This window comes from Bubalus kerabau, chromosome 4, assembly GCF_029407905.1.
Source record: "Bubalus kerabau isolate K-KA32 ecotype Philippines breed swamp buffalo chromosome 4, PCC_UOA_SB_1v2, whole genome shotgun sequence".
Taxonomy (NCBI): domain Eukaryota; kingdom Metazoa; phylum Chordata; class Mammalia; order Artiodactyla; family Bovidae; genus Bubalus; species Bubalus kerabau.
The window spans coordinates 54334837-54362766 of NC_073627.1; the positions used below are offsets into that span (position 1 = coordinate 54334837).

General features: G+C 39.8%; 1 protein-coding gene and 1 non-coding gene across 2 annotated transcripts; one reads left to right on the forward strand and one right to left on the reverse strand.

Annotated features, from left to right (window-relative positions):
- Positions 1 to 45: 45 nt before the first annotated feature.
- On the reverse strand, positions 46 to 27795 carry PRR11 (proline rich 11). The gene is made up of 10 exons (XM_055577480.1): positions 27693 to 27795; positions 16154 to 16286; positions 12515 to 12665; positions 11965 to 12087; positions 8294 to 8554; positions 6902 to 7000; positions 6280 to 6392; positions 5145 to 5204; positions 4960 to 5056; positions 46 to 2722 (listed from the first exon to the last, which is right to left on the reverse strand). The coding sequence occupies exons 1-10, from the start codon at positions 27721 to 27723 to the stop codon at positions 2654 to 2656; spliced, it is 1137 nt and encodes a 378-aa protein (XP_055433455.1). The 5' UTR covers positions 27724 to 27795; the 3' UTR covers positions 46 to 2653.
- Positions 9713 to 9785, forward strand: TRNAG-CCC (transfer RNA glycine (anticodon CCC)). Its single transcript has one exon. It is a non-coding gene; the product is annotated as a tRNA-Gly (tRNA).
- Positions 27796 to 27930: the final 135 nt, after the last annotated feature.

Sequence of the window (27930 nt, forward strand, 5' to 3'; positions counted from 1 at the left end):
ATGTGTTATATTTCTAGTAAAAAATGTTAAAGAGAAAGACCAAAGTTTTGTATTGTTCTTTATTCAAAAACATAACTGGATGCACCGTGATTGTTTATATTCTCTGGTTGACATTCAGTCTCAAAATAAACAGTGGAAACACATGATCAACAACAATTTAATGAAGCCATAGCAGTTATTGGATTCTCAAATGGGTACAGTATGAAACCTGTCATAAAAATGAGTAAAAGATACAAGATAGAACACATTTTAATGCTGATACGATAGTAATAGCAGCTTTACAAATATTTAACCATAGGATTTCTATAGCTTTTCAAAAAAATGAACCTTTATCTCACAAGAATGATAAAATCATTTAAATTGATACAGTACACATTGGTTTATTAATATTATAAACATTATTAGATGTCCCATAAAATATAGTTACAAATACTCACCTGCTTTCTTCTCAGTGATCATTCCCTTTTTTTGACTTAATATAAACAATAGTAACAGGTTTAAAAAGTTTTTATTAGAAACAGATGTATTTCTTAACTTCAGTATCTGCTTAATTTTCATCCATAAATCTAAATGTAGGTATAAATGTATAAATGTGGGTCTCATCAAAACAAAACAGTTTCCATATCTGCTTTCTAGCCTGGTGACTTTTTACAACCCTCTATTTGGCATCTCAAAGTTACATTTATCTGAGGGAATATACGCATTTTTGGGAAATTACTAAAGTATCTTTTTAGCCTAATCAGGGAATATTTCAGGGACATCATCTATGAAACTGCTTCCTGCCAGGTTGGAAAGTTCAGTGTAAAACTGACACTCCTTGATTCCCCTCCGTGAGGAGCCACTATCACTCACCCTAATGAGAGCTCCTCTTCTTTCGTGATATTTAGCCATAGTGATATCACATTAGTGATAGGGATCCTGGCTGAAGCTACAGGAGTACCTACTGCTAAGCAGACATGTCTGACAAAACTAGGGGCTCCCAGATATTGGCAACCTTGTAGGAGACTGACTGGTAGGGCTGCCAAAGAAAACATAAGATGTTCAGGTAAATTTGAAATTCAGAAAAACAATGATGTATTTTTTTAAGTATAAATATATTTCCTAGGCAACATTTGGTGGTGGTGGTTTAGTTGCTAAGTCGTGTTTGACTCTTGCAACACCATGGACTGTAGCCCGCCAGCCTCCTCTGTCCATGGGATTCTCCAGGCAAGAATACTGGAGTGGGTTGCCATTTTCTTCTCCAGGGGATCTTCCCGACCTGGGGATCTTCCCGACCTAGGGATCGAACCTGGGTCTCCTGCATTACAGACAGATTCTTTACTGACTGAGCTACAAGGGAAGCCCATGGCAATATTTAGGACATAGTTATACTTAAAAAATTACTCATTGTTTAATGGGCCCTATATATATTTAAGTCTTCCCTGGTGGCTCAGAGGTTAAAGCGTCTGCCTGGAATGTGGAAGACCTGGGTTCGATACCTGGGTCAGGAAGATCCCCTGGAGAAGGAAATGGCAACCCATTCCAGTTATTTGTTGTTTATCTGAAATTCAAATTTGATAGGGGTGTCATGTATTTATGGGCTTCCAAGGTGGCTTGAGTGGTAAAGAACAGCCTGCCAATGCAGAAGACAGGAGATGCAGGTTGGATCCCTGAGTTGGGAAGATCTCCCTGGAGGAGGGCATGGCAACTTACTCTAGTATTTTTGCCTGGAGCATCCTATGGACATAGGAGTCTGGTGGGCTATGTCCATTGGTTCGCAAAAAGTTGGACACGACTGAAGTGACTTAGCAGGCATGTATTCATATTTGCTAAGTCTGGCAACCCTGAATTGGCAGGAAAAAGTAAAATCCTGTGATTGTGCAGAATTACTGTTATTGAATCGACAGGTGCTTGAGGACAGAGAATCAGGTCTCACGGTGAATCTGCTATGGACCTCAGAGAGTCCCTAGTGGGGCACTGTAGAAAACCCAAGGTTCATGTAGAGGTCTTCATGAAGTCTACATTTAGCTGTACAAATGTGGATAGCAGATATCAAAGTAAAGAATATCCCAGACTTCAGTAAGCCTGATATTGTTACCTACCTATGATACTAGAAATGAAATTCTAATTTTTAAGGTCACATTGGACCTTTCACTTCAAATCCTTTTGGAATAGTTAGGTTTGGATGGGAGATGATCTTACTTAATTGCTTATAGGGAACAGAAATAAAATCTAGAGGGTCTTTCTGGATTAAGTAGCACTTAATGAATGGATGAGCTTTACAGGATGAAATATTTTGCTTTTTAATTTCCTGAGAATACCCAAGATGAATGGGTACCAGGTTATTTTACTGTCATAACTGTACCTATAGAGCACAAATCAGAGTTATCTAGTTAAAATGGAATAACCTTCCTAACTTAAATTGAGTAATTCCAGGACAAACATCACTTTGGGGATTGCATTTTCCCATCTGTCCTGTGAGTAATCGTGTAAACTAGGAAGTATTCTATTTCCCACTTTTCATTACAGTATGCACGGGCTCCATACATATTTTAATTCTTCAAATGAATTATATATTAATATAATTATTTACACATATTATACTTCAAAAGGATGGGGGTCATTTTATCTGTACATTTTATGGATCATTGCTGGGAGTTAGGCAGAGGTGGCATCAGTTTTGTTCATCAAAGCTGCTTGTAGAAACTGGCAGAGTTTGAGGTGGGCTTCTAGGGTGAGCCAGCTAAGAAAAAAATAAGAAGTCCCAATTATAATATGAATTATGTTCTTGTGGCCAGCATAGCTCTCCTTCCTCGCTATCAGAACCCAGATTTTATGCAAGGCAGCAATGCGGCCAGATTCTAAAAATCACTTTTTCCAAGTTCCCTGATATAATCAAAGTTCCTGCATATCACCTGTTTAAAGAGATGAAGGGCAGTGTAGCTAGGATATCTTTTTGATCTTTGCCCTTCTTATCTTGCTTACAATGTAGACAAGAGGCTTTAGGCAGTGTAGATGTTCTGCACTGTAGGGATAAAAGCCATGTATTAAGGTTGGAAGAGAGGTGACGACATGGGGAAGCTGCTATACCCTGTATCCACTGCCTATTTCCCAAGGCAATATGCAGAAAAGAAAAATAAGCCTCCATTTGCTTAAGCCACTATAGTCAGATTTCTCTTACCCACAGTCAAACGCAAAACCTAACTAATAGGAGTGGGGAAAGTTATTCCATGTCTAAAACAAGTTTTTACTAAATACCCTGTATCTTTGGCCACCTGATGCAAAGAGCCAACTCACTGAAAAAGACCCTGATCCTAGGAAAGACTGAGGGCAGGAGAAGGGGGCAACAGAGGATGGCATCACTGACTCAATGGACCTGAGTTTGAGCAAACTCCGGGAGACAGTGAAGGGCAGAGAAGACTGGTGTGCTGCAGTTCAAGGGGTTGCAAAGAGTCGGAGACAGCTTAGCAACTGAATAACCACCACCATCCTCTACTAAGTGGATTTTGGAGAGCACAACATATGGCAAAGGTCTCATCTGTGATATTTTTAAACTGTTTATTTTTGGCTGAGCTGAGTCTTCGTTGCTTTGCGCAGGTTTTCTCGAGGTGTGGCCAGCAGGGGCTACTCTTCATTGCGTGTGCGGGCTTCTCACTGTGGTGGCTTCTCTTCTCGTGGAGCACTAGCTCTAGACCTTGGGCTCAGTAGTTGTGGCGCACCCTTCAGTGATTCCTCCGCATGCGGAATCTTCCGGGACCAGGGATTGAACCCGAGTTGTTCCCTGCGTTGGCAGGCGGATTCCTATCCACTGCACCACCAGGAAAGAGCCTCATCTGTGATTTTTGATGCTGTTGCTCAGTACATGGGTTTGTTGCTCATTACATTTTTACATGCTTCCGCATTAACCAATCCACTATAGTAGTTATAGGGTGGGGCAGGGACAAAAAAGACCTAGAGCTGAACAAAGAAGGGAAGGGCAGAGTTTCTTGTGGTTAGGGTTTGGTGCTTCCGCTTCTATGGCCTGAGTTCAATCCCTGGTTGGGGAACTGTCCCACAAGCGGCACAGCCAAAATAAGAGAAAAAAGGAAAGGGCTTAGTTGTTAAATAAGGCCTCTGCCCTTCACAATTTATGGTATCACCATAATGTGACCTGGGAGTGGACTCCTACTGAAGGAAAGGGGCATCAGGCCTCACCTGCAAAGAAGGCCACACAGTGTCCAGCAGGACAAGTTGATTGGCAAGCTCCAAGGATTCTCACTGAACCTTGTTACTTTCCTTCGCAGAATTTACTTCAGTGCAAAATTACACAAATTGTGATTATTGATTACTGTCTACTTTCCCCACTAGACTGAAAGCTCCAAGACAGTAGATCTGTGCCTGTTTTTGCTTATCACTATCTCCCTGGTATACCAGCACAGTGTCTGGCATATAGGGACTGCTTAATAAATAGTTATGAATGAAATTAATAAAACCAGACATTCATTGCTAAAGTAGAGATGATAATCTTATCTTTTTCATAGCATTTCATGAACCACAAACATGAAGTTCTTTATAAAGCATCAGTTCAGTTCAGTTCAGTCCCTCAGTCGTGTCTGACTCTTTGCAACCCCATGGACTACAGCAACGCCAGGCCTCCCTGTCCATCACCAACTCCTGGAGTTTACTCAAACTCATGTCCATTGAGTCAGTGATGCCATACAACTATCTCATCCTGTTGTCCCCTTATCCCGCCTTCAATCTTTCCCAGCGTCAGGGTCTTTTCCAATGAGTCAGTTCTTCGCATCAGGTGGCCAAAGTATTGGAGTTTCAGCTTCAACGTCAGTCCTTCCAATGAATATTCAGCACTGATTTCCTTTAGGATGGACTGGTATAAGGAACTGTTTTAAAATTACTACTATTATTAAGAAAGATGCTTTAGATTATGATTCTAAATTAAAGAGTTTGAAGAAAAGGAACCAAATGCTTTTCATAAAGGCTTACGTGGAATTTTCTCTTCAAGGCCTGGGTCATCACCGGGGTCAGCCCAGTTCCTGTTTCCACATTTTCTTTATTAGTAAGTGGGGTTCCACCTGGGCTCCTGCAAGGTAATGAAAAGATTGGGAGCTGTGTTTTATGCCAACTTCTCAAATGAATTTAGAGAGCATAAAGATAGGAGAATGGATTACCTCTCCACATCGACTTTTCTAAGTAGTTTCCGTAGATCTAACTGACTTTTACCAGGAGTACTGATAAAATAAAAATACAAAAGTTAGAGCTCACCAGATTGTATAATTTTTCTCAAAGTAAAGCAATCATTTCAAAGTGGCAACATCTTAGAAAGTAGTTTGTTACATTAAAAAATAGCAGTAGATGCTGATAGGAGTATAAAGTGATATAATGATTCTAATAATAAGAAGAATCTAATACTTGAATAACTAATACTTTCATTTTATTATTTTTTAAAAATAAGTTACTTTTTTTGACATTGTAATTACACTTGTACGAATCCATCTTAGGGCAAAACTCAGTTATGCACACAGATGATGGACAAGGATGATTATTGAAGAGTTCCAGAAATAAAAAAATCACAAACAACCTAAATGTCTCAAAAAAGGATTTTATCTATGAAGTTCACATATTAAAAAACTGCATCTATTGAAGAAGTCAACATGATTCTTTAAGCTAATTTTTAATGAGATAGGGGAAAGTTTATGACACAGTAATGAGAAAAGCTGTATTTGTATATATTGGGCTGGCCAAAGAATTCATCCACATTTTTCTGTAACAATGCACAGAAAAACCAAACAAATTTTTTGGCCAATTCAGTATAAATTACACATGGGTACAGACATGTGTATGTATGTATATACATATTTCATGCAATATGTATTTAATATACATATTTCATACGCACATACCTGTAATATGTATATTACATATACATATTTCATACACATATACCTGTAATATGTATATTACATACACATATTTCATTGATTCCAAGACATTCTAGTTTTCATATTATTTCTGAAACTGTGCAGATTTGAAAATTCTTGATGATATTTTATATTTTGCAATAAACAGCACCATGAACTGGAAATAATAGTGTACATGCCTAGAAAAAGACTAGAATGATAAACAACAGTATGTTAAGAGTGGCTATCTCCAATGATATGATTATTTGATGATTTTTGTTTTCTTTAAACATCACTGTATATTTCAATTTTCCTATATGATCATATATAATTTTTAGAGTTAGAAATAAGCAAAATATTACTATTTTAAAGTGGAAGTAGAGTGTAATTCTGTGCAGATCCTTACATTAAGACATTTGTAACTCGAGTTGATAACACTTTGGACTTTGGTTTCAGGGCAACGCGCTGCAGGTCAGAGATAGTAACCAGTGCCTTCTGTGCCTTTGGTGATGGTACAAGCTTTAATCACAAAATCAGACATTATTAAAAACAGATTTAAAAGTATCATTCAAAATGTAAATATACCAAAACAAATTTGAATGCTGAGTATGTGTAAAATATATCTATTCAATTTTTATTCCAAAGCTTCAAAGTATATCTCTACCTTTTCAAGCTAATGGTTGCCATAAAACTGCTGAATTAAATAATTGGGGGATTTATATATTTTGTTGAGGAGATCAAAAATTACTCAAATAAAATATCAAATGCTTTCCTCAGAACAGCTTTTATATCTAAGACCTATGCTTCTTTTCTTTTTTTTTAATGCTTATTTTCTATTAAAAGACAGGGAGGAGGGTTCAGGATGGGGAACACATGTATACCTGTGGCGGATTCATTTGGATATATGGCAAAACCAATACAATATTGTAAAGTTAAAAAATAAAATAAAATTTAAAAAAAAAAAAAAAAAGAGAGAGACAACCAGGTTAAAAAATGAAAGACCACATGTGTGGTCAATGATTTCTTACCTTCCTCCTTTCATCCAAACTCTGTGTCTTCTTTAATTTCACAGTCAGTAGATCTTTAACTGTTATCTGCATTGGTCCGTTTTTTTTTAATGGTCCAGCCTTAAGATACAAGGAAAAATTAGAATTCAAACTGAAACCAGGACATCTAGTCAAATGCAAATCCAAATCTAGTTTTTAAAGCCTTAGAGTTAAAAATTAACTCTTATTTCCCCGAGGAGCCAATCAAATTCTTTCCATGCAACCAAGAACTAATTCTGTTTTCAGTATCTATGGATGCTAAGGCTACTGAGAAATATTAATGAAAATGTAAGGCTTTGAAACTAAGTAAGAGCTGGGCTAGTTTTCTACAACTACACATCTTCCTTAGGAATCACTGTAATAAGATAGACGTAGAAAGAGTTCCTCTAATCAACGTGAAGTTTTGCCTGAACTACCTAAGAAAATGACACACTTGCCAGAAAGCAAGAACATATACTTGATGAGGCATATATTAGGGCAACTATAACAGCAGACTCTGCATTTAATTCAGTCATTTTAAACCAAATGTATCTGCAGTGAAAAGTAATCAGCTTTTTAGATAGTGCTGTGTTAGTGGGCAGGTAAGTAGCCCTAAAGGAGACTGGTTCTCCAATCCAATGGTGTTACACTTTAGGATCTACCAGTTCTTTTTCTTAAAATGCTTTTTTATTGTGATAAAAGTCACATCCTAAATAATATAAAACATACTATCTTAGCCATAATTAAATGTACAGTTCAGTGGCACTAAGTATATTCATATTGTGCAACACTGACCATCATCTATCTCCTGAATTCTTCACCTTCCTAAACTGAAACTCTGTCTCCATTAAGCACTAAATCCCCATTTCTCCCCCCAAAAAGAAAAAGGTAAGTCCCCATTCCCTTTCCCCACCTCACCCTTCCTGCTTTCTGACCCTATGAATTTGACTGTTCTAGGACTGAAGCGACTTAGCAGCAGCAGCAGCAGGTACCTCCTACAAGTGGAATCAAACAGCACTTTTTTGCACCTACTGTTGTTCTGACTTCACTCACTAAAGAGTCTGTTTTTAATTTGGTTTCCCAGAGAGATTTTCCTCTTGGTAAAAAAGGTATACCAAGAAGCCAATAGGAATCTCCCAACCTGCTGTGTTTCATTCATTTATCCTCCAAAAAAAAAAAAAAAAAAAAAGCACTTTCATTTCTAATTTCAACTTCTGTGATCTCCCAGGGGACCATGTCTTTAAAAACAATAATTGCCATAAGCAGGAGATGGAATTAGAACAAAAGGTAGTCCTTCCTGTCAAAACCCTTTGCCCAGCCTTAAAAAAGACACCTGGCTTGACTCCTTCTTTACCCACTGCCCAAAACACACCTTTACTAGACTGTTTTTTTTACCTGAAGTGCTTTCGTGAGAGCAGGTTTTCTGAGCAGCAACGGCGCTGTCGGTGGTGGGGGAGGAGGCAGAGGAGGAGGAGGAGGAGGAGGAGGCGGAGGGGGAGGGGGCGGAGGGCGACTGGCGGGCTGCGCTGGGGAGGGAGGACGGAGAGCTGCGGAGTCTGCAGGGCTGGCTAGAGCACAGGCGGGCACGTCTGGACGCTCACCACCCGTGTGACACGCTTGACCACAGCTGGGACAGGAGGAATTTTCTGAGATGGCCTGGAAGAAAAAAATTGCATTTGGCAACTGAAGAAGAGATTTATTTGGTTCTTCTTTATGTATTTGAGCAGTCATCAAAATGATAGCTGCCACGTGTTGAATGTCTTCTCTGTACACCACGTGCGCTACAATATTTTCTCATTTGTCACAAGCTCATTCACTCATTCATCTATTTGTTCTGTGTGTGCTATATGCCAGGCACTGTGGCTACAACGTGAGTACTGTCTGTCTCCCCATCTAGCTGATAGTCCGCCGAGGAGCACAGACCTCAAACATACACAAAACATGAACACAGACCTCAAACATACACAAAACACATTCGAAACAAGCCAAGTAATACTCTATCAAGAGCCAAGGCTTAGCTGGTGGCTCAGTGGTAAAGAATCTGCCTGCCAATGCAAGAGACACAGGTTTGATCCGGGAAGATCCCACATATCCCGGAGCAATTAAGCTTCTGCGCCACAATTACTGAGCCCATGCTCTCGAGTTTGGGAGACGCAACTACCGAGCCTGTGAACCCTAGAACTTGTGCTTGCAAAGAGAGAAGCTATCGCAGTGAGAACCGTATGCACCACACCTAGAGAGTAGCCCCTGCTCACTGCAAGAAGAGAAAAAGTCCTCGCAGCAATGAAGATCCAGTACAGTCATAAATAAATAAACGATTATTTGAAAAGAGAAAAATAAGAGCCACGAAGTGTGCTGTGAGCATGAATAGCTAGAATTCTGCTGTTGCTGCTGCTAAGTCGTGTCAGTCCTGTCCGACTCTGTGAGACCCCATAGACGGCAGCCCACTAGGCTCCCCCATCCCTGGGATTCTCCAGGCAAGAACACTGGAGCTAGAAGTCTAGAGACTAATATTTAGCCATGATCTCAAGGATGAATTTAGGCTTCTCAGGTGAAGAAAGGATATAAAGATTGAGGGAAGAGAGTTCCTGGCAGAGGGAAAAATACTTAATGCAGCCAAGAATATAGTCTATTCAAGGAACTGATAAAAAAAAAAGTCAAAGGTTGCAACATGACTCTAATGGGCTCCACTGTCTTCCCCCAACCACAAGTCATACATTGACGCCTGAACCCCTAGTACCTCAGTATGTGACTGTATTTGAAGACAGGGCCTTCAAAGAAGTGATTAAATTAAAAGGAGCCATTAGGGGGACTTCCCTGGTGGACCAGTGGCTAAGGCTCTGCACTCCCAATGCAGGGGACCCAGGTTCAATCCCTGGTCAGGGAACTAGATCCCATATGCCGCAACTAAGACCTAGCACAGCTAAATAAATATTAAATAATATTTAATAAATAATAAATATTAAAAAAATAATAATAAGGGGGCCATTAGGGTGGGATCTAATCCAGCGTGACTTGTGTCCTTATATAAAGACAAAACTTGAACACATAACAGAGACACCAGGGATGCATGGGCACAGAGAAAAGACCATCTAAAGACACAGAAGACAAGCAGAGGAGAGAGGCATTAGAAGAAGCCAACCCTACCAGCACCTTGACCCTAGACTTTTAGCCTTCACAATTGTGAGAAAACAAATTTTGTTGAATAAGCCACTCAGTCTGTGCTACTTTGTCATGGCAGCCCTAACAAATGAATACAATGACCCCTGGAAATAAGAGGGCAGAATAGTGCCTAGGGGCTGCTATAACAAAGTATTACAAAGTTGGTAGTTTACAACAAAGAAAAGTCATTCTCCCCTACTCCTGGAGGTTGAAAGCCTGAAATCTAGGCATGCATTCCCTCTCAAGGCTCTAGAGAATCTGCTTCTTGTCTCTTCCAGCTTCTGGAGTCTATTGGTATGTCTTGGTTTGAGGCCCTATGACCCAAGTCTGTCCCTCGGTGGTCCCGTTGCTTCTCTTCCCTCTATGTGCCCTACTCTGTGTGTCTTTTATAAGGACACTTGTCATTGGCTTGAGGGTCCAACCAGATAACGAAGTATGATTTCCTCATCTCAAAACCCTTCACTTGATTATCTATCTACAAAGACCCTGGTGGATAAGATAATATCTACAGGCTTTCAGGGATCAGGACTTGGACCAACTTTTTGGAGGACCATCACTCAGCCCATGACAGATGGTATCTTCCCCATTTTTATCGATGCAGAAACTAAGGTCCGGGTTGTGGGGTGATTTGCCTTTTCTCTTTAGGCTAGATCACCTTCAGGTACAAATTCTGGGAGTAGGGGTATAGTCCCAGAAGTGTCTCTCTAAAACAATGAGCACAGTGTTTATTCTTTATGTTTTAGACACTGAGAATAGGGGTCTTTAAAAGAGGGGACAGGAACTTCTCTGGCAGCCCAGAGTTTAAGACTCTTGCCTTCCAATGCAGGGGGCATGAGTTCTATTCCTGGTCAGGGAACGAAGATCCCACATGCCTCAGGGTGCAGTCAAAAATTAAAAAAAAAAAAAAAATCCCTTCTTTGAAGAGGGGACATGTAACATGGGGAAGAGCTTCTATACCATCCTATGGAAGAGCTGAGAAGCACACCAGGGACAGTGAGGTAGTGCAGTCATTAGCAACAGCAAAAGCCATAAACACCCTGAGACTGGGGGCAGTCAAAGGAAAGGGCAGTGTAACCAGATCTCTGGAGCTAGGTTAACCCAGAGAATCAAGAAACATGGTGGACTTGACCTAGTGGGAGTGGGACCGAGGCAGCAATGATAGCCATTGCTGGAGAAACAGCCCAACACAGAGAACAAAGGGGAAAAATACCCCATCTTTGTCTTCCTTGGGTCGGGAAGGTCCCCTGGAGAAGGAATGGTTACCCACTCCAGTATTCTTGCCTGGGAGAATTTAATGGAGAGAGGAGCCTGGTGGGCTACAGCCCATAGGGTCACCAAGAATTGGACATGACTGAGGGGACTAACACACACACACACACACACACACACACACACACGTATATGTGGCACTAGTGGTAAAGAACCTGTGTGCCAATGCAGGAGATATAAGAGATGTGAGTTCGATCTCTGGGTTGGGAAGATCCCCTGGAGGAAGACATGATGACCCATCCCACTCCAACATTCTTGCCTGGAAAATCCCATGGGCAGAGAAGCCCGGTGGGCTATGGTCCAGGGGCTGCAAAGAGTTGGATATGACTGAGCAACTAACACTTCCACTTTTCTCGCTCCTTCTAGCCTCTCATTAGCGTTTCCCATGAGTGCATACCGGGAGCCAGTGACATGGAGCTTAGGCAATGGTGCCTGCAGGGGTCAGCCCCACTGCAATGCAGAGCAGAGCCTCCGCAGTTTAAGGAAGAAATCTGACAGCAAAGATGCCCAGAACTAGCACGAGCCTGTAGCCACTCTTCCTTCTAATGAATGCACACTGGAGTTCCAATGCAGGACTTAAGGACTCTTGCCCCCTTACCTATATCTGGCTTTGTTTTTCATTTGATAACACTAACCTTCAGGGCTTCTTGGAGCTTGCATACTTCATTTTCCAAAACGCAAAACCGTTGTTTTAGAGTACGAAGTTCTCGGTGGCAGAGACGGGATGGAAAGACGGTGTTTTTTAAAACTTCGAAACTCTGAAATTCACAAATAAAGACGTCTGACTCCATTGAGCAATATGATAAGGACAATATGATAAAGAAAATGCTACAATGTATGTTTTATAGAAGTGAAGGCAACAACAAGGATCTACTGTATAGCACAGGAAAGTATATTCAATATCTTTTAATAATCTATAATGGAAAATAATGTGAAAAAGAATATATATGTGTATGTGTGTAACTGAATCACTTTGCTGTATACCTAAGCTAAAACAACATTGTAAATCAACTACATTTCAATATAAGAATTTTATTAAAAAAAGTGAAGACAGACATAAACATGTAACTTCATATTATGTGAGCTAAGCTCGAGTGTCTACTGACCTAAGCATGCACACGTGAACACACATACTAAGTGTGTAGAAAAACCATAATGCTGAAAAAAGGTATGTCGAATCCATACCTGGGTCATGCAGCTCTGGCACCAGCTGTATATAGACCATACTCTATTTGTCAAAAGCTTTATTGCATTTGTAAAACTGGGAAATCTGAAGTTCCAGGAGAGTCTTAGCCAGCTTCTGCTAATAGGTATATCTGTTGAAGGAATAACCGCTCTGCAGGAAAGACAAAATCAAACAAAGGGAAAACTCCTGAGTTGGAATTAACAGGCTCTAATTAAATAATTCTTAGCTTAGCACCTAAGAGTTGATGCTTTTGAACTGTGGTGTTGAAAAACACTCTTGAGAGTCCCTTGGACTGCAGGGAGATCAAACCAGTCCATCCTAAAGGAAACCAGTCCTGAATATTCATTGGAAGGACTGATGCTGAAGCTGAAACTTCAATACTTTGGCCACCTGATGCAAAGAACCAACTCATTGGAAAAGACCCTGATGATGGAAAAGACTGAAGGCAGGAGGAGAAGGGAATGAAAGAGGCTGAGATGGTTGAATGGCATCACCGATTTAATGTACATGAGTTTGAGCAAGCTCCGGGAGTTGGTGATGGACAGGGAAGCCTGGCGTGCAGCAGTCCATGGGGTCACAAAGAGCTGGACACGACTGAATGACTGCACTGAACTGAATTGAATTAAATAGCAAGCTAGTTTTATAGTATGACTGAGAGGCAGAGATTACTAAAAGCCAAATTTTTCATTTACTTCTAGAATTCCCAGTTTGACTTGTAGAACAAATATTTATTGAGTAAATAATAATAAATCAAATAACACACTAAATAAATATGTGTCAGAGATTCAGTAATGAACAAAATAGACAAAAATCCTGCCTTCATAGGCTTTACAAAGAGGGCTAAAAGAAAAATATATGCAAGCTACTTGACGTTATGTGGCAGCCTGGATGGGAGGGGATTGTGAGCGAGAATGGGTACATGTATATGTATGGCTGTGTCCCTTCACTGTTCGCTGGAAGCTATCAGAACACTGTTAATCCACTATATCTGAGTACAAACCAAAAAGTTTAAAAGAAAATAAATATATGTGGGTTGTTAGGTAGTGAACATCCATAACTGGGCATTGGTTTTGCTTTGGCTCTGTCTCTTCATTCTTTCTGGAGTTATTTCTCCACTGATATCCAGTAGCATATTGGGCACCTACCGACCTGGGGAGTTCATCTTTCAGTGTCCTGTCTTTTTGCCTTTTCATACTGTTTATGGGGTTCTCAAGGCAAGAATACTGAAGTGGTTTGCCATTCCTTTCCCCAGAACAATATTGAATAGGAACCAGAGATTATCAAAAGCCAAATTTTTCATTTACTTCTAGAATTCCCAGTCTGACTTGTATAACAAATATTTATTGAGTAAATAAATAATAATAAATCAAATAACACACTAAATAAATATTTGTCATGAATGATCCATGTATCAAGGTAAATTGGAAGTGGTCAAACAGGAGATGGCAAGAGTGAACATCGACATTTTGGAAATCAGAAAAATAAAATGGACTGGAATGGGTGAATTTAACTCAGATGACCATTATATCTACTTCTGTGGGCAAGAATCCCTTAGAAGAAATGGAGTAGCCCTCATAGTCAACAAAAGAGTCTGAAATGCAGTACTTGGGTGCAATCTTAAAAACGACAGAGTGATCTGTTTGTTTCCAAGGCAAATCATTCACTACCACAGTAATCTAAGTCTATACCCTAACCAGTAATGCTGAAGAAGCTGAAGTTGAATGGTTCTGTGAAGATCTACAAGACCTTCTAGAACAAACACATGCAAAAGATGTCCTCTTCATTACAGGGGACTGGAATGCAAAAGTAGGAAGAAGAGATACCTGGAGTAACAGGCAAATTTGGCCTTGGACTACAAAATTAAACAGGGCAAAGGCTAATAGAGTTTTGCCAAGCGAATACATTGGTCATAGTAAACACCCTCTTCCAACAACACAAGAGAAGACTCTACACATGGACATCACCAGATGGCCAATATCAAAATCAGGTTGATTATATTCTTTGCAGCCAAAGATGGAGAAGCTCTATACAGTCAGCAAAAACAAGACTAGGAGCTGGCTGTGGTTCAGATCATGAACTCCTTATTGCCAAATTCAGACTTAAAGTGAAGAAAGTAGGAAAAACCACGAGGGGTTCACAAAGAGTGAGACACGAGTGAGCAACTGAACTGAATTCAGGTAGTGAACAAATGCTAAGGAGAAAAAGATTAAGCAAGATAGCAGGAATGTGAAATGTTGCCTGGAGGCGAACATTTCAATAGGGTAATCATAGAATGTCTCACTGAGAAGGTGGCTTTTGAGAGCAAACCTCAATGGAATAAACTAGCAAAGCAAATATTTGGGGAAAAGAACATTCCAGACAAGGGTAACAGTAAGTGCAAAGGCCCTGGGGTGGGTGCCTGTCTGAGGTGTTTGAGGAGTAGCAAGGAGGCTGGATGACAAGGGTAGAAAGAAGGAGGGAAGAGGATTAATGGATAATGTGAACCAGACCATAAAGGCTTTGTGGATTATACAAAGAACTTTCATTGTAGAAGACCAATATGACATGATTTTAGTAGGCTCACTTTGAATGCTGTGTTGAAATACACTGCAGAGGGGGCAAGGGCAGAATAGGAAGGCCAGTTGGGGGACTTTTGCAACATTCAGGAAAGAGAGGAATCAAGGATGGTATCATGGTTACTGATTTTTTGAGTCTATTTGTTTCAAAATTTTTTCTGTAAAGAGACCTTTAAAAACAAAGTGTATAAAGTATGTTATTGTGAAAACCACCACCCAAGAGTTTTTAGACATCAGAGTCTCTTTTAATAATACATTTAAGCCCTGAGTCCCAGAGAATAAACAACCCAACTTTACCAAAACGAAGGTTTAAGTTCCAGCTGTATACCCCTCTTTTATCACTTAGTTACCAGATTTATACAACTGAGTAGGAAAGTAGAAAATAGTTACTGTGCAAAGAGCCAGCTCATTAGAAAAGACTCTGATGCTGGGAAAGATTGAGGGCAGGAGGAGAAGGGGACTACAGAGGGTGAGATGGTTGGATGGCATCACCTACCTACTCAGTGGACATCAGTTTGAGCAGACTCTGGAAGATAGTGAAGGACTTAGCAAAGAACAACAACAAAACTTCAAACACAATTCCTTGAGATTTTTTACTTCGTTTGAACTTTTTAAAAAAAATAATTAATTAATTTTTATTTATTTGGCTGCACCAGGTCTTAGCTGCAACACACAGGATCTTTGCTCTTCATCGCGGTTTGTGGGTTCTTTAGTTGTGGCCTGTGAACTCTTAGTTGCCACATGTGGGATCTAATTCCCAGAACAGGGATTGAATCTAGGCCCCTGGAGTCCTAGCCACTGGGCCACTGGGGTAGTCCCTCGTTTGAACTCTTAAACTATGGTTGCCACATGAAAATCAGGATGCTCAGCTAAAATTTAATTTCAGATAGAGGATGAATAAGTACTAAAAAATAATTTTTTGAGTGTATTTCAAATGTTGCACGGACAATACAAAAAAATCATTCATTGGTTATCTGAAATTCAAATTAAGTGGCGTTCTGTATTTTTTGTTGATACATCTGGTGACTTGCTCCCAAACTGATCAGATTTTTAATATTTTGTCTGTTCCACATTATGCCTTACCTTTCTGGTGAGGGTGGCGGAGGAGGAGGTGTAACTAGCTTAGACTGGAAGTGAGAGGCTTCTTTTCTTTTGAATAATCTTTTCGCTTTGGCTTTTAGCTTTCTTCTTCGCTGCTTGAATTTGGGCATGGTTTCTGTAGAGAAAATATTTACATTTTTTATTGAAGAATAATACACAGAAAAAACACAATTTTTGACTGTAGAGGTCAGTGCATTATCACAAAATGAACACATCCTTGTAACCACCATCTTGGTTAGCAAACAGATCACCGCCAGCAATCCAGAAGTCCGCCTGAAGCAGGAGATAGAGGGACCCTAGGCTGAGCCGCTGGACTCTGCCCCCGGTCGACAGATATTACTTTTCTTTTCTTTTTGGCTGCCCTGGGTGTTTGTTGTGGCACACGGGGGAGTCTCTATTCGCAGCAAGCAGGCTTAGTTGCCCTGCAGCATGTGAGATCTTAGTTCCCTAACCAGGGACTGAACCTGTGTGCCTTGCATTAGAAGACAGATTCTCAACCACTGGGTCACCAGGGAAGTCCTGACAGATGTTTCAAGATAAAGATAATGGCAGGAGCTAGGAAGAGTTGAGTGCTGTTTAGATAAAAGATAAAAGAGACCACATATTTCTCATTCTTGAGGTCAAGGAGGCTCCTAAGCTATGCATGTGCAGAAAAGATCCTCAGGGGAAGGGGAGCCAGACCATATTATGTTCTGTAATGCAGTAAAGCACTAAGTCCACATTTGTAACTTCTCAGAGGCTCTTGCACTGGAATCCGTTTTAGCTAAATGATGCACACGCATACAAGGGAGGGCCTTGTATGTTGCTGTTCAGTCTCGAAGTTGTATCCAACTCTGCGACCCCATGGACTGCAGCACGCAGGGGATTCCTGTCCTTCACTATCTCCTGCAGTTTACTCAAATTCATGTCCATTGAGTCAGTCATGCCATCCAACCATCTCATCCTCTGTCTCCCCTTCTCCTGTCCTCAATCTTTCCCAGCATCAGGGTCTTTTCCAATGAAGGGAGGGCCCTGCACCAGACTAAATACAGACTCAAAGTCAAAGCAAGATGATTGGCCAGACGACACCAGGAAGAACTGACCCTGTATAAGTAATTTAATCCACCTCGAAAGTGTGCAGCTTTCTATCTCTCTGAGCCTGCCTGTGCTTTCTCTGCATGTATCTTCTCTCCTACTAAGCACGTTACTTGCCTCACTGCTTTTCACCTCTTTGCTGAAATCTTTCTTCAAAGCAGACAAGTGCCAGGGTGAGCGCTGTGGCCCAGGTTCAGTCCTTGGTCAGGGAACTGAGGTCCCACTTCAGGTCATCATAGGCTGTGGCAACCCCACCGCCACCTGAGACCACCCTGAACTGGGGGAAAATTTAAACTCAGATCTAAACTATCTCTGAAAATACCTTGGCTTTGGCATTATGTTACTCTAATTTTGTTTTGGTTTTGTTTTGCTATTCTTTGTTCAGTCAAGTAAATTTCTTCATAATGGAATCAAGCAGGACCTTGCAGGGCCTTCCCAATGCAAAAGGCCTTTTTTGTCTCCTTTGTCTTGTTTGTAGAAAAAAGGCTTCAGTCTCCAAGATGTCCCTCAAGTTCCAAAGAGCAGACTCAAACAGCTACTAATCAGAGAAGTGAGGGAATGCAGAATCAAAGGAAAAGCAGTCAAGCAAAAAAAGTAATAAGAGCTTAAACAATAGTTCAGAGATAAAACAGTCACAAAACTAATTCTTCCTCATGGGATATATATAACAACTGATGCATATCTTTGTGTTGTCTTGCAGAAACTAAGGACACCCCTGTACCCCGCCAACCCAGGGATGGTGACTATATGCTGACCACAAGCACTTAGACCCCAAACTGGTTAGAACCACAAATGTTGATGATTAAGATTCCCTAAACATCACCTTATTACCTTACCACCAAGCAAACAGAAGAAAGTCCACCAGCTGAGCAGGCACCCTATGACCCTCAGCCTTAATGTTGCCTTTACAAATCTTTGCCTGGGTTTCCCTGGAGGTTCAGTAGTTAAAAGACTTTGCACTGCAGGGTGTGCGGTTTTTTCCCTGGTCAGGGAATTCCCACATGCCATGTGCAGTAAGACCAAAAAAAAAAAAAAAAAAATCCTTGCCTGAAAGCCAGTGAGGAGTTCAGATCTTTTGAGCGTTAGCTGCCCTTTCTCCTTGTTTGGTATCCTGCAATAAACACTGAAGTTTCCTTCACCACAATGCAGGGTCAGTTGATGAGCTGCGCTCTGAGTTGGGCAAGTGGATCTGAATTTGGTTTGGTAACAATAACAGAGAAGATGAGATGGCAATAGTTGGGTAGTGTCAGTTTTTAAAAGGAAGTAAATTTCTTTGCTGGTAACATTTACTGGGCATCCATGGAACTTAGTGGAGTTGGTAGTGAAAGAAAAACAAAACTAACCTTTTATTTTATTTACTTTTAGGCACTTTCACATACACTTTTTCAGTGAATCTTCATTGTTGTGCAAGGTATTTTCCCTGAGTAAGAGAATTTTCATTACCATTTAGATCAGAATAAATCGAGGCTTAGAAAGATGAAATGATTTATCCAATGGAATGCACTAAAGCATTAAGTTCAAGTCTGTAAGTCTCCAAAGACCATGTTTGTCCTAATACATTGATGCAGTAGTAGAATAGGTGATATACAAGATAATAATAACTACCCCAAATCTAAGATATGGGTGTTTCAAAACATTTATTTTAAAACACTTTTAAACACTCATATATTGATATCAGTGAGTGTTATCTCTGGTGGCTCAGTGGTAAGTCTGCCTGCAAGTCAGGAGATGCAGATTCGATCCCTGAGTCGGAAGATCCCCTGGAGGAGGGCATGAAAACCCACTCCAGTATTCTTGCCTGGAGAATCCCAGGGACAGAGGAGCCTGGCAGGCTGCAGTCCATAGGGTCATACAGAGTTGGATACAGCTTAGGCGACTTCTCAGCACAGCATATTGATATCAAGGGGCGAAAGAGGGGTGGGAGATGAATCGAGAGATTGGGATTGACATATATACACTACTATGCATAAAACTGATAACTAATGAGAACTTTAGTTACCCTAAAGGAACTCTACTCAAGGCTCTGTGGTTACCTAAATGGGAAGGAAATCCAAAAAGAGGGGTCTCTGTATGTATAGCTGATTCACTTTGCTGTATAGCAGACAGTAAGACAACATTGTAAAACAACTATACTACAAAAATTAATTAAAAAATAAACACTAACTAGTAGATTTAGATTTAAATTAAAATCCTTTTTGGAAGAAAATTAAGTCAGAGCTGGCTTGTCGTGAAGAAGGGCTTTGCGGGTTTTAGTCGTTGCTACCTGAGGAACAAAGATGTCCTTATTCAAGCAGCAGAACTAAAAATGGTCTCAAGGGCTGGGCCTCCTTCTCTTCAAACCTACATTTGAATAGGAACAATTGGTCTTTAAAATACACATTCATTCCACATTTGTTCACGCTGTAACCCTCCAGCACTTGGTATGCAGCTCTAGGCTTGCTAAGCTCTCCGATTCCCAGGACTGAAGAACCTCCCCCAGCCCCACTGTGGGTATTCAAGACTAAGAAATGCTTTAGTCCCAAGAAAGTTGGACTTATAGAGGCCACCCTTCATGGCAGTGGGTGACAGAGCGTGTATCAACAACCGTTACAGGAGTAAAGATTCTCGATAGCATCTTATTTAACTAAGTGCCAGGCCTCAGATTAACAACATTTTTCTTAATTGTTCTTAAAGGCTTGGGAGACATACCTCAAGATAGCTGATTTCACATTTATTATATCACTTTTCCTTTCCACTGAAGTAATGAAGGAAGGCTAAACAGGGATTGTTAAACACAAGGGATGTCTAAAAGATTGATTAAAAAAAAAAACGTAAAGCAAAAATACTCTGAATGAAGATATTTAGGAAAGCCTCAGGAAGCAACAAAAAACTTATGGTTGCTAGAAAAGAAGTTAAACCTCATCAAATCCATGGCCAAGACTATTTCATGAAGAAACCTCTATCCAAGGCACAGAGTTCACTGACTGGGATTCCCCTGGCTCTGAGATTTCCATAGTAACCTCCCCTCGCTGTCTTTCAGCTGCTCCTTCACAGCCCTCCTCCTCTGTTGCTGTTCCCTCTCTTGCCTTGTCGTCTTTTGTTAGGGATCAGACTGACAAAGAGAACTGGCCTCCTGCTTCCCTTTTTCCTATATTCACCAATCCCTCAGTTATGAAAACAGACTTTAAAAGGAGCTGGACATTCTGGTTAAACTTGGTGGATTGACTCTCTACCTCAACGACTGTGCTCTAATGATGTGCTGGGATTGGTACTTACTGTTACATTTTTAGGAAGTCTGTGAGCCAGTTGTTAAATCTACCATTTAAATTATATAAACTTATAATTAAATTTAGATTTTAGGTAATTTAGATTTTAAAAGGTATTTATAAGTATACAAAACTCAGCATTCCATAAAGGTTTTACTAATATGTATGCTCTTAAGTTTTTAACTTATTTTCTCTATATAGTGAAAATGCTTTAGATATATTACTGCTCATTTCCTCCCAATGCCACATTCAAGGACTTCACACTGGAAACTTAAAAACTGGCCATGATGGGAGAATTTATACCATGGCTATTATAAAAAGGGAAGTGAAGTCACTCAGTCATGTCCGACTCTTTGCAACCCCATGGACTGTAGCCCACCAGGCTCCTCCATCCTTGGAATTTTCTAGGCAAGAGTACTGGAGTGGGTTGCCACTTCCTTCTCCAAGGGATCTTCCCAACCCAGGGATCAAACATCCATCTCCTGCATTGACAGGCAGATGCTTTACCATCTGAGTCACCAGGGAATCCCTATTATAAAACACTACAAATTTGGGAATCCCCTGGCAGCCCAGTGGTTAGGATTCCACATTTCCACTGTAGGGAGCATGGCTTTGATACCTGGTAGGGGAACTAAGACCCCTCAAGCTTCAGGGTCAAAAAAAAAAAAACAAAAACCCCAAACCCAAACCCCTACAAATTAGGGCTTGATTTATTAATTTTGTTCACTTTTGAGAAAGTGATAAGGACTTCCCTGGCAGTCCAGTGGTTAAGACTGTGTTCCAATGCAGGGGGTATGGGTTTGACGCCAGGTCAGGGAACTAAGATCCCATACGCTGTGCAACATGGCCAATAAATAAATAAATAAACGAGTAAACACAGTGATAAAAAATGTTAATAGGGCAGATTAAACTTAAGGGTATATCTTGTCTGTAGTCATTACATTTTGAACAGCGGAAAAATTGAGGAGGATTACTCCAGTATTTGAAAATGATTATTTATCAGAAATTGCTTACTGAAATGAAGTTCCAATATAAATCTTTGGGTTTCACATTTGTCTTACTTCACAGAGTAAATGAAAATATTAACCAAGATTCATATCAGGACGAAGCTTGTTCATAGACTGCAACCATAGGTTGGTTACAAATGAAGTCTATAAAAAAAATCAATAATAGCATTTTGTGAGAATCAATTGGCTATATAAAATTTATAAGAAAAGGTGTACTCCCTTCTGAAACATCATGAAAAAGACAGTAAAGGAATAAAAAAGGCATAAACTCAAATGACAAAAAATAGGAACAGATACTATAATAGATGATACATGTGAACTGAATCCTGGAAAATGGAACAGTGGTAACTGACTTGGCAGAACAGAGGAAAGCTGAGGCTTGACTGGATGGTAGAGAAGCCAACAGGAAACAAGACAAATCCCAGAACTCAGAGAAGTTTCAGACTTGAAAGCACCAAGTCCCTTTGAAGGTTTGGGTTGGTTTAACTGGATTAATTGAAAATCTTAACAACTGGATAGGCTTTTGACACCTTCCCTCCAGTCCATGCAGCCAGGCAGTGTCCTGGTTTTCATTTTATGGACAGGTCTATTCTCTGGAGAAGTTAGAGTTGCTGAATTTGGGTCACTAGGCATAGCAGGGTCATGTCTATGTCACTATTCAGAAGACGGGATGGTCCTGAACTGAAAAGTGAGACACTCAATTCCCTTCCTCAGCTCAGCTCCCCAAATACAAGCCACCCAAATTTAATTCCTGGCCTCAAAACCCCACACTTCTCATTCCTCCTGGAGGAGACTAGATTCTTCTCCAGGGAAACTGGCTTTAGCTTGATAATATCCACATCTGCTACTTTGAGCTGCCAACCAACTATCTTTTTTGTGTCTTCCTTTGACATACAATAGCCAAGATCATCAATCATTTTAGGAAGAGTCTTAAATATGAAGGATAGAGACCAAAATAAACAGAGAGGGAAATGGAAAGAATGTAGAAAGTAGAAGAAAACTTAAAAAAAAAAATAAAAAAACTTCAGAAAATGATATGGATAAGGATGGGGGAAAGGAAGGAGAGGGTGAGATGAATGGAGAGAGTAGTATGGAAGCATATATACTAACATATGTAAAATACACAGCCAAAGGAAATTTGCTGTATGATTCAGCGAACTGAAACTGGGGCTCTGTAACAACCTAGAGGGAAGGGACACATGTACATCTATGGCTAATTCATGTTGATATATGACAGATATCAAACCAGTATTGTAAAGCAATCATCAATCAATTAAAAATAAATTTAAAAAAGGATCAAGGCCAAAAAAAAAAATTCGAGATCTTGCATTCTTGAAAAAGGAAAAGAAAAAGTTTTTAAAATTAAAAATAGTAGAAATTTTAAAAATGTAACAGAGCAGTTTGAAGATTAAAGTTTTAGATGAGAACAGAAAAAAATGGAGAGAATTTTATCAAATAAACAATACAAAAATATTCCCCAGAACTGAAGAACTTGAATTTCCAGGTTGAAATTATACTGAAATTATTCAGCATAATTTGAATAAAGATGCACATTGAGGCATGCCATCATTTAGAACACCAAAAACAAAGAGGATATTCTAAAAGCTTCCAGAGGTAACACAGCCTAGATACAGAGGACTGAGAATAGAATGACATCAGAATTCAACAGCCACCCTGCAATTCTGACGGAGAATGTTTACAATCCCATACCTGGCCAAAATTTCAGTCAAGTGTGAGAACAGAAGTGAGATAATAATGGGAATTTCCAGGATAATGGTGACCATAAGTCCTTGGAAGACAGTTTTGTAGCGGGCCCAGGGCAGGGGTCAGCGAACCTTTCCTGTGAAGGGCTAGATAATAAATATTTTAGGCTTTACAAGGCATCTGGTCTCTGCTACAACCACTCAACTCGGCATCAAAACAGCCATGGACAATGACTGTGGCTGTAATCCAATAAATGTTATTTATGGCTATTGAAATTTGAATTTCATAGAGTTTTCATATGTCACAAAGTATTATTCTTCTTTTGATTTTTTTCCCACCTACTACAAATTATAAAAACCATTCTTAGCTCATGAGACCTAGTGAAATAAGCAAGTGTAACAGAGGGCTTCAGCAGGAAAAAAAAGAAAAAAGGAAATAGATAAATTACCTAGTGCATTTGAATATTCTGAGTGGAGTTTATTATTTTTCTGTAAAGTTTGGCCAGGTTACTGAGAAGTGCTTAAAAAAATAAATATATAAACAATGTCTAGGAATAAGTTGTATAAGAAAATAAATGAAATCATAGTTAACATGTAATGATCAGCTGTTACACAATATTTTATAGTATAAACATTGAGTATTTATTTAATTAAAAATTGTGACGTAGGATGCTATAAAACTCTTAGAGGAACACATAGGCAGAACACTCTTGACACAAATGACAGCCAAAAATTATGACACAGGTATATTGGGAAGACAGAAGAAAGTAGAAATTAGCAGTTCTCTAAACTTATACAGAGTTTAACTTTGAGGGGAAAAAGAAACAGTACGATATTATAAACATATTACTTCGAAACATGGAGGTAAACACCAGAAAACAATCACAAAAGTGGATAATGCTGCCTTTGGGCAAATGGGAACCAAGATTATAGACAGAGGACTCAGAGGACTACTATTTCTTGTTTGTGTGTTTCTTTCTAATAAGCCTTGAAGTAGTATTGGACAGTTAACCTTTGGCATATACTATTAGCTGGAAAAATAGCACCCTTCTGAAAGTGGGTCATCTCTTTCTAGCCATTTCCTGGTGGTTGTTCCAGTGCCTATGCATTCAGATTTCTAAAGAATTCTACATATTCCAATGTATATCATTTGAGAAATTATTTTTGGGCCCTGGGTCATTATTACCATCTAATAGCCTTCTAATTAAATATAGTAATTGACACAAGTAGAGAATTAAAAGACTATGTCTTATCTGTCAGGATAGAGAGATCCAGTCTGAGATATTTTCTAGATTAACTGTATTAAAAAATCATCATAGCTTTTCCAAAATTAAAAGATAATGAATTCTCACCTCAAATAGGACAGAGGATTGAGCAAGCTAAGGTTTCTTTTACTATCATTGCTTTATTAAAAGCTTTAGATACTCTGTAGAGGATAACTGTTCAATTAATAGAGTATATAGAAATCTTTATCTAGATGAGACATGTACTGTCCCTTTTCCAAAAGGGTAATGAGACTTACAAATTCTTTTTGATAGATTAGGTGGGATTCCAACTGCTAATACTAGATAGAAACTCATCCTTTCATGATGACTCAAAGCATTTTTCTTATTTTTTTAAATCGAAAAATACACTTCCATTTTACTTACTTTGCTTTGAAAAGAATTTAAGGCCATTAAAAAAAAAAAAACCTGTACCACAACATAATAAAAAAAAAGTGAAGAAATAAGAATATTCCATTATAGAATAGACTATATTAAAAAAGTATTCATATACACGAATCAGAAATATTTCTCTAAGTCGTCCTGTCCCTTCTCCTTACCATCGCTCCCCTTTCTGTCTTCTGTCTTCAGTTGACGTCACTATTCCCTGGGCTCTCCCTTGTTTTTGTCTTTTGATATAGTCTATTTTCCCCTACTCTTTTTTTTCACTTGTACTGCGTCTTTGTTGCTGCATAGGCTTTTCTCTAGTTACAGAGAGCAGGGGCTACTTTTGAGTTGAGTGTGAGGGCTTCTCATTGTGGTGGCTTCTCTTGTTGCAGAGCACAGGTTCTAGGCACATGGGCTTCAGTGGCTGCAGCACATGGGCTCAGTAGTTGCTGCTCCCGGGCTCTAGAGCACAGGCTCAATAGTTGTGGTTCACAGACTCAGTTGCTCCTTGGCATGTGGGTTCTTCCCAATTAGAGATTGAACCCGTGTCTCCTGCATTGGCAGGTGGATTCTTTACCACTGAGCCACCTGGGAAGCCCTCCTCTACTCTTAACTTTGAACAATTTCAAACCTTGAGAAAATTTATAAGAATAGCATAATTAACATTCATATCACTCACATAGATTCACCAATTGTTATTGGTTAGCTATTTCTCTTTATAGGGGTATATGTGTAATGTATAATGTATGCTATCCAATATATATATAACCACGAGCATGTGTGCTAAGCTGCTTCAGTTGTGTCCAACTCTTTTTGACCGTATGAACCGTAGCCTGCCAGGCTTCTCTGTCCATGGGATTCTGCAGGCAATAACACTGGAGTGGGTTGCCATGCCCTCCTCCAGATCTTCCTGACCCAGGGATCAAACCTGCTTCTCTTATGTCTCCTGCATTGGCAGGTGGGTTCTTTACCACTAGTGCCACCTGGGAAGCCCCATCTAACCATGTATTTATATATAATTTATGTAATTTTTATATATTACACACACACCCCTATACAGAAAAATAACAGTTGGTGTATCTAGGTGCATAATATATGACTGTTTATGATCCACTAGGTACTGTGGTAGGTAGGGGATACAATTGTGAGGAAGACCAACATTTCCTGTCCTTATGGAATGTTTACTGGATGTTTACATCATCTCTTTTGTGCCTCCATAGCACTCATTTTTACACACCCTTATTATGACATTTATTACATAGCATTGTACTTTTCGCTTACACGTTTGTCACCCCACTGCACTGTGAGATATTTCAAGGGTAGGATAAATTTTATTCATGTCTTTCCTCAGGATTTAAAGTATAGCAGGAATTAAGTAATGTTTCATTCAATAAATGAATGGAAGAAATCATTCCTGCTAAGTGTTATCTAGCAAGCGTTCTCTATTTTGATTAAGAATATACTTTAATACAATTCTGAAAAATCTCTTGGTGAAGGAGTTTTTTAGTTCTTCAAATCATACCACCTTCATATGGTTAAAAGATGGGTCCAAAAGTATTTCCAGTACAAAGATGGAATCAATAGTAGAGAGAGAATTACACTCTTCCACAAGAGCTGCTGAGGCTGCTAATAAGTCGCTTCAGTTGTGTCTGACTCTGTGCGACCCCACAGATGGCAGCCCACCAGGCTCCACCGACCCCTGGAATTTTCCAGGCAAGAGTACCAGAGTGGGTTGCCATTGCCTTCTCCGCCACAAGAGCAGGCACTGCTATTAAAACTCCACCCTGTGATACAAAAAGATGCTTTTGGTCTGGGGGTACTTTTAAAGCATGGCAGCAATGGAAATTGAAATAAAGTCCTATGTCTAATTTATAATGAAAATGAATGCCCGGTTTTTTGTTCTTTTTCTTGTTTCTCTTTTGGTCTAGCCCAACAATAAGTAATGAAAGTCAGGTTCCTTGAGGCACAACTTCTAGATAAACACCACTGTTCATCTGCTGTTCTGAATTATCTTCCAGGGTAAAATGACTTATACAGATTATATTGATACAGACCCCAGGGACCACAGACCACTGGATTCAAGACCCCTAGACTGCAGACAATTAAGATGATTAATCTCAGCTCCTTTGTTCTTTCCCTTTAAAAACCCAGAACTCAGAGACCAAGTTGGAGTGAATCTGAGACTTGTCTCCCACTTCCATGCTTGGCTCCCTACAATAGAACCCTTACTTTGCGGCAAACTCTCCCAGTCAGAGTTTGGCTTTCTGCTCTGCAGACACAGGAGCCCTTCGGTTTAAAAATGACAATTGCGTTTCTTTAACATCTTACTAAAACACATTTTAAAGGAAAAAACCACAGGGCTATTTTTGGTACTTGCTTATTTATGTTGTGCAGCATTGCTATTTGTTAGCTCCAGTCTTGTTTTTCTAAAGAGGCTGCGGCTCCCTAAAGCTTAGCCCAGCACAGTACTAAGCACATAGAAAACAGGTCACACTTTTAAAGCTGATACTCTCACAGAACATAGGGCGATATTAAGACTATATCGAGGAACACCGTATTACTCCTTGTAAAAAAATGTACTTTCTCAAAGTGCATAGGAATCGGAGGTCTTGTTAAAATGTATATTCTGATTCAGTAGGTCTGGGTGGAGCCAGATAATCTGCATTTAAATAAGAACCCAAGTGATGCACATGCAGTTGGTCCGCGAACCACATTTTGAGCAGCAAATACATGCACAGGAATGTGCAAAAGGAAGGCGGATACTTTGCTCCAAAACATATTTTTGCAGAGCGTTAATTAAATATAACTCTGATTAGAGCCGAGTCAGGTGGAGCACTTCTTACCCATCCTTAACCCTCCTCTTTTCCGATTCATCTCCTCTCTGAGTCCAGCCAAAGTTCCCACCTCTGCAAACCGTTACGAACGCCAGCAGCAACAGACCTAGCTGCAGGAGAAGCGAGCCCAGGTAACGTAGGAAGATAACCCTGCACTTACTAGTCTTAAGAGTCCGGGGATACGATGGAGTCACGTCAGAGGCCTCTCCTTTGCCATAAAGGAAAATTCAAAATTAAAACCTTATCG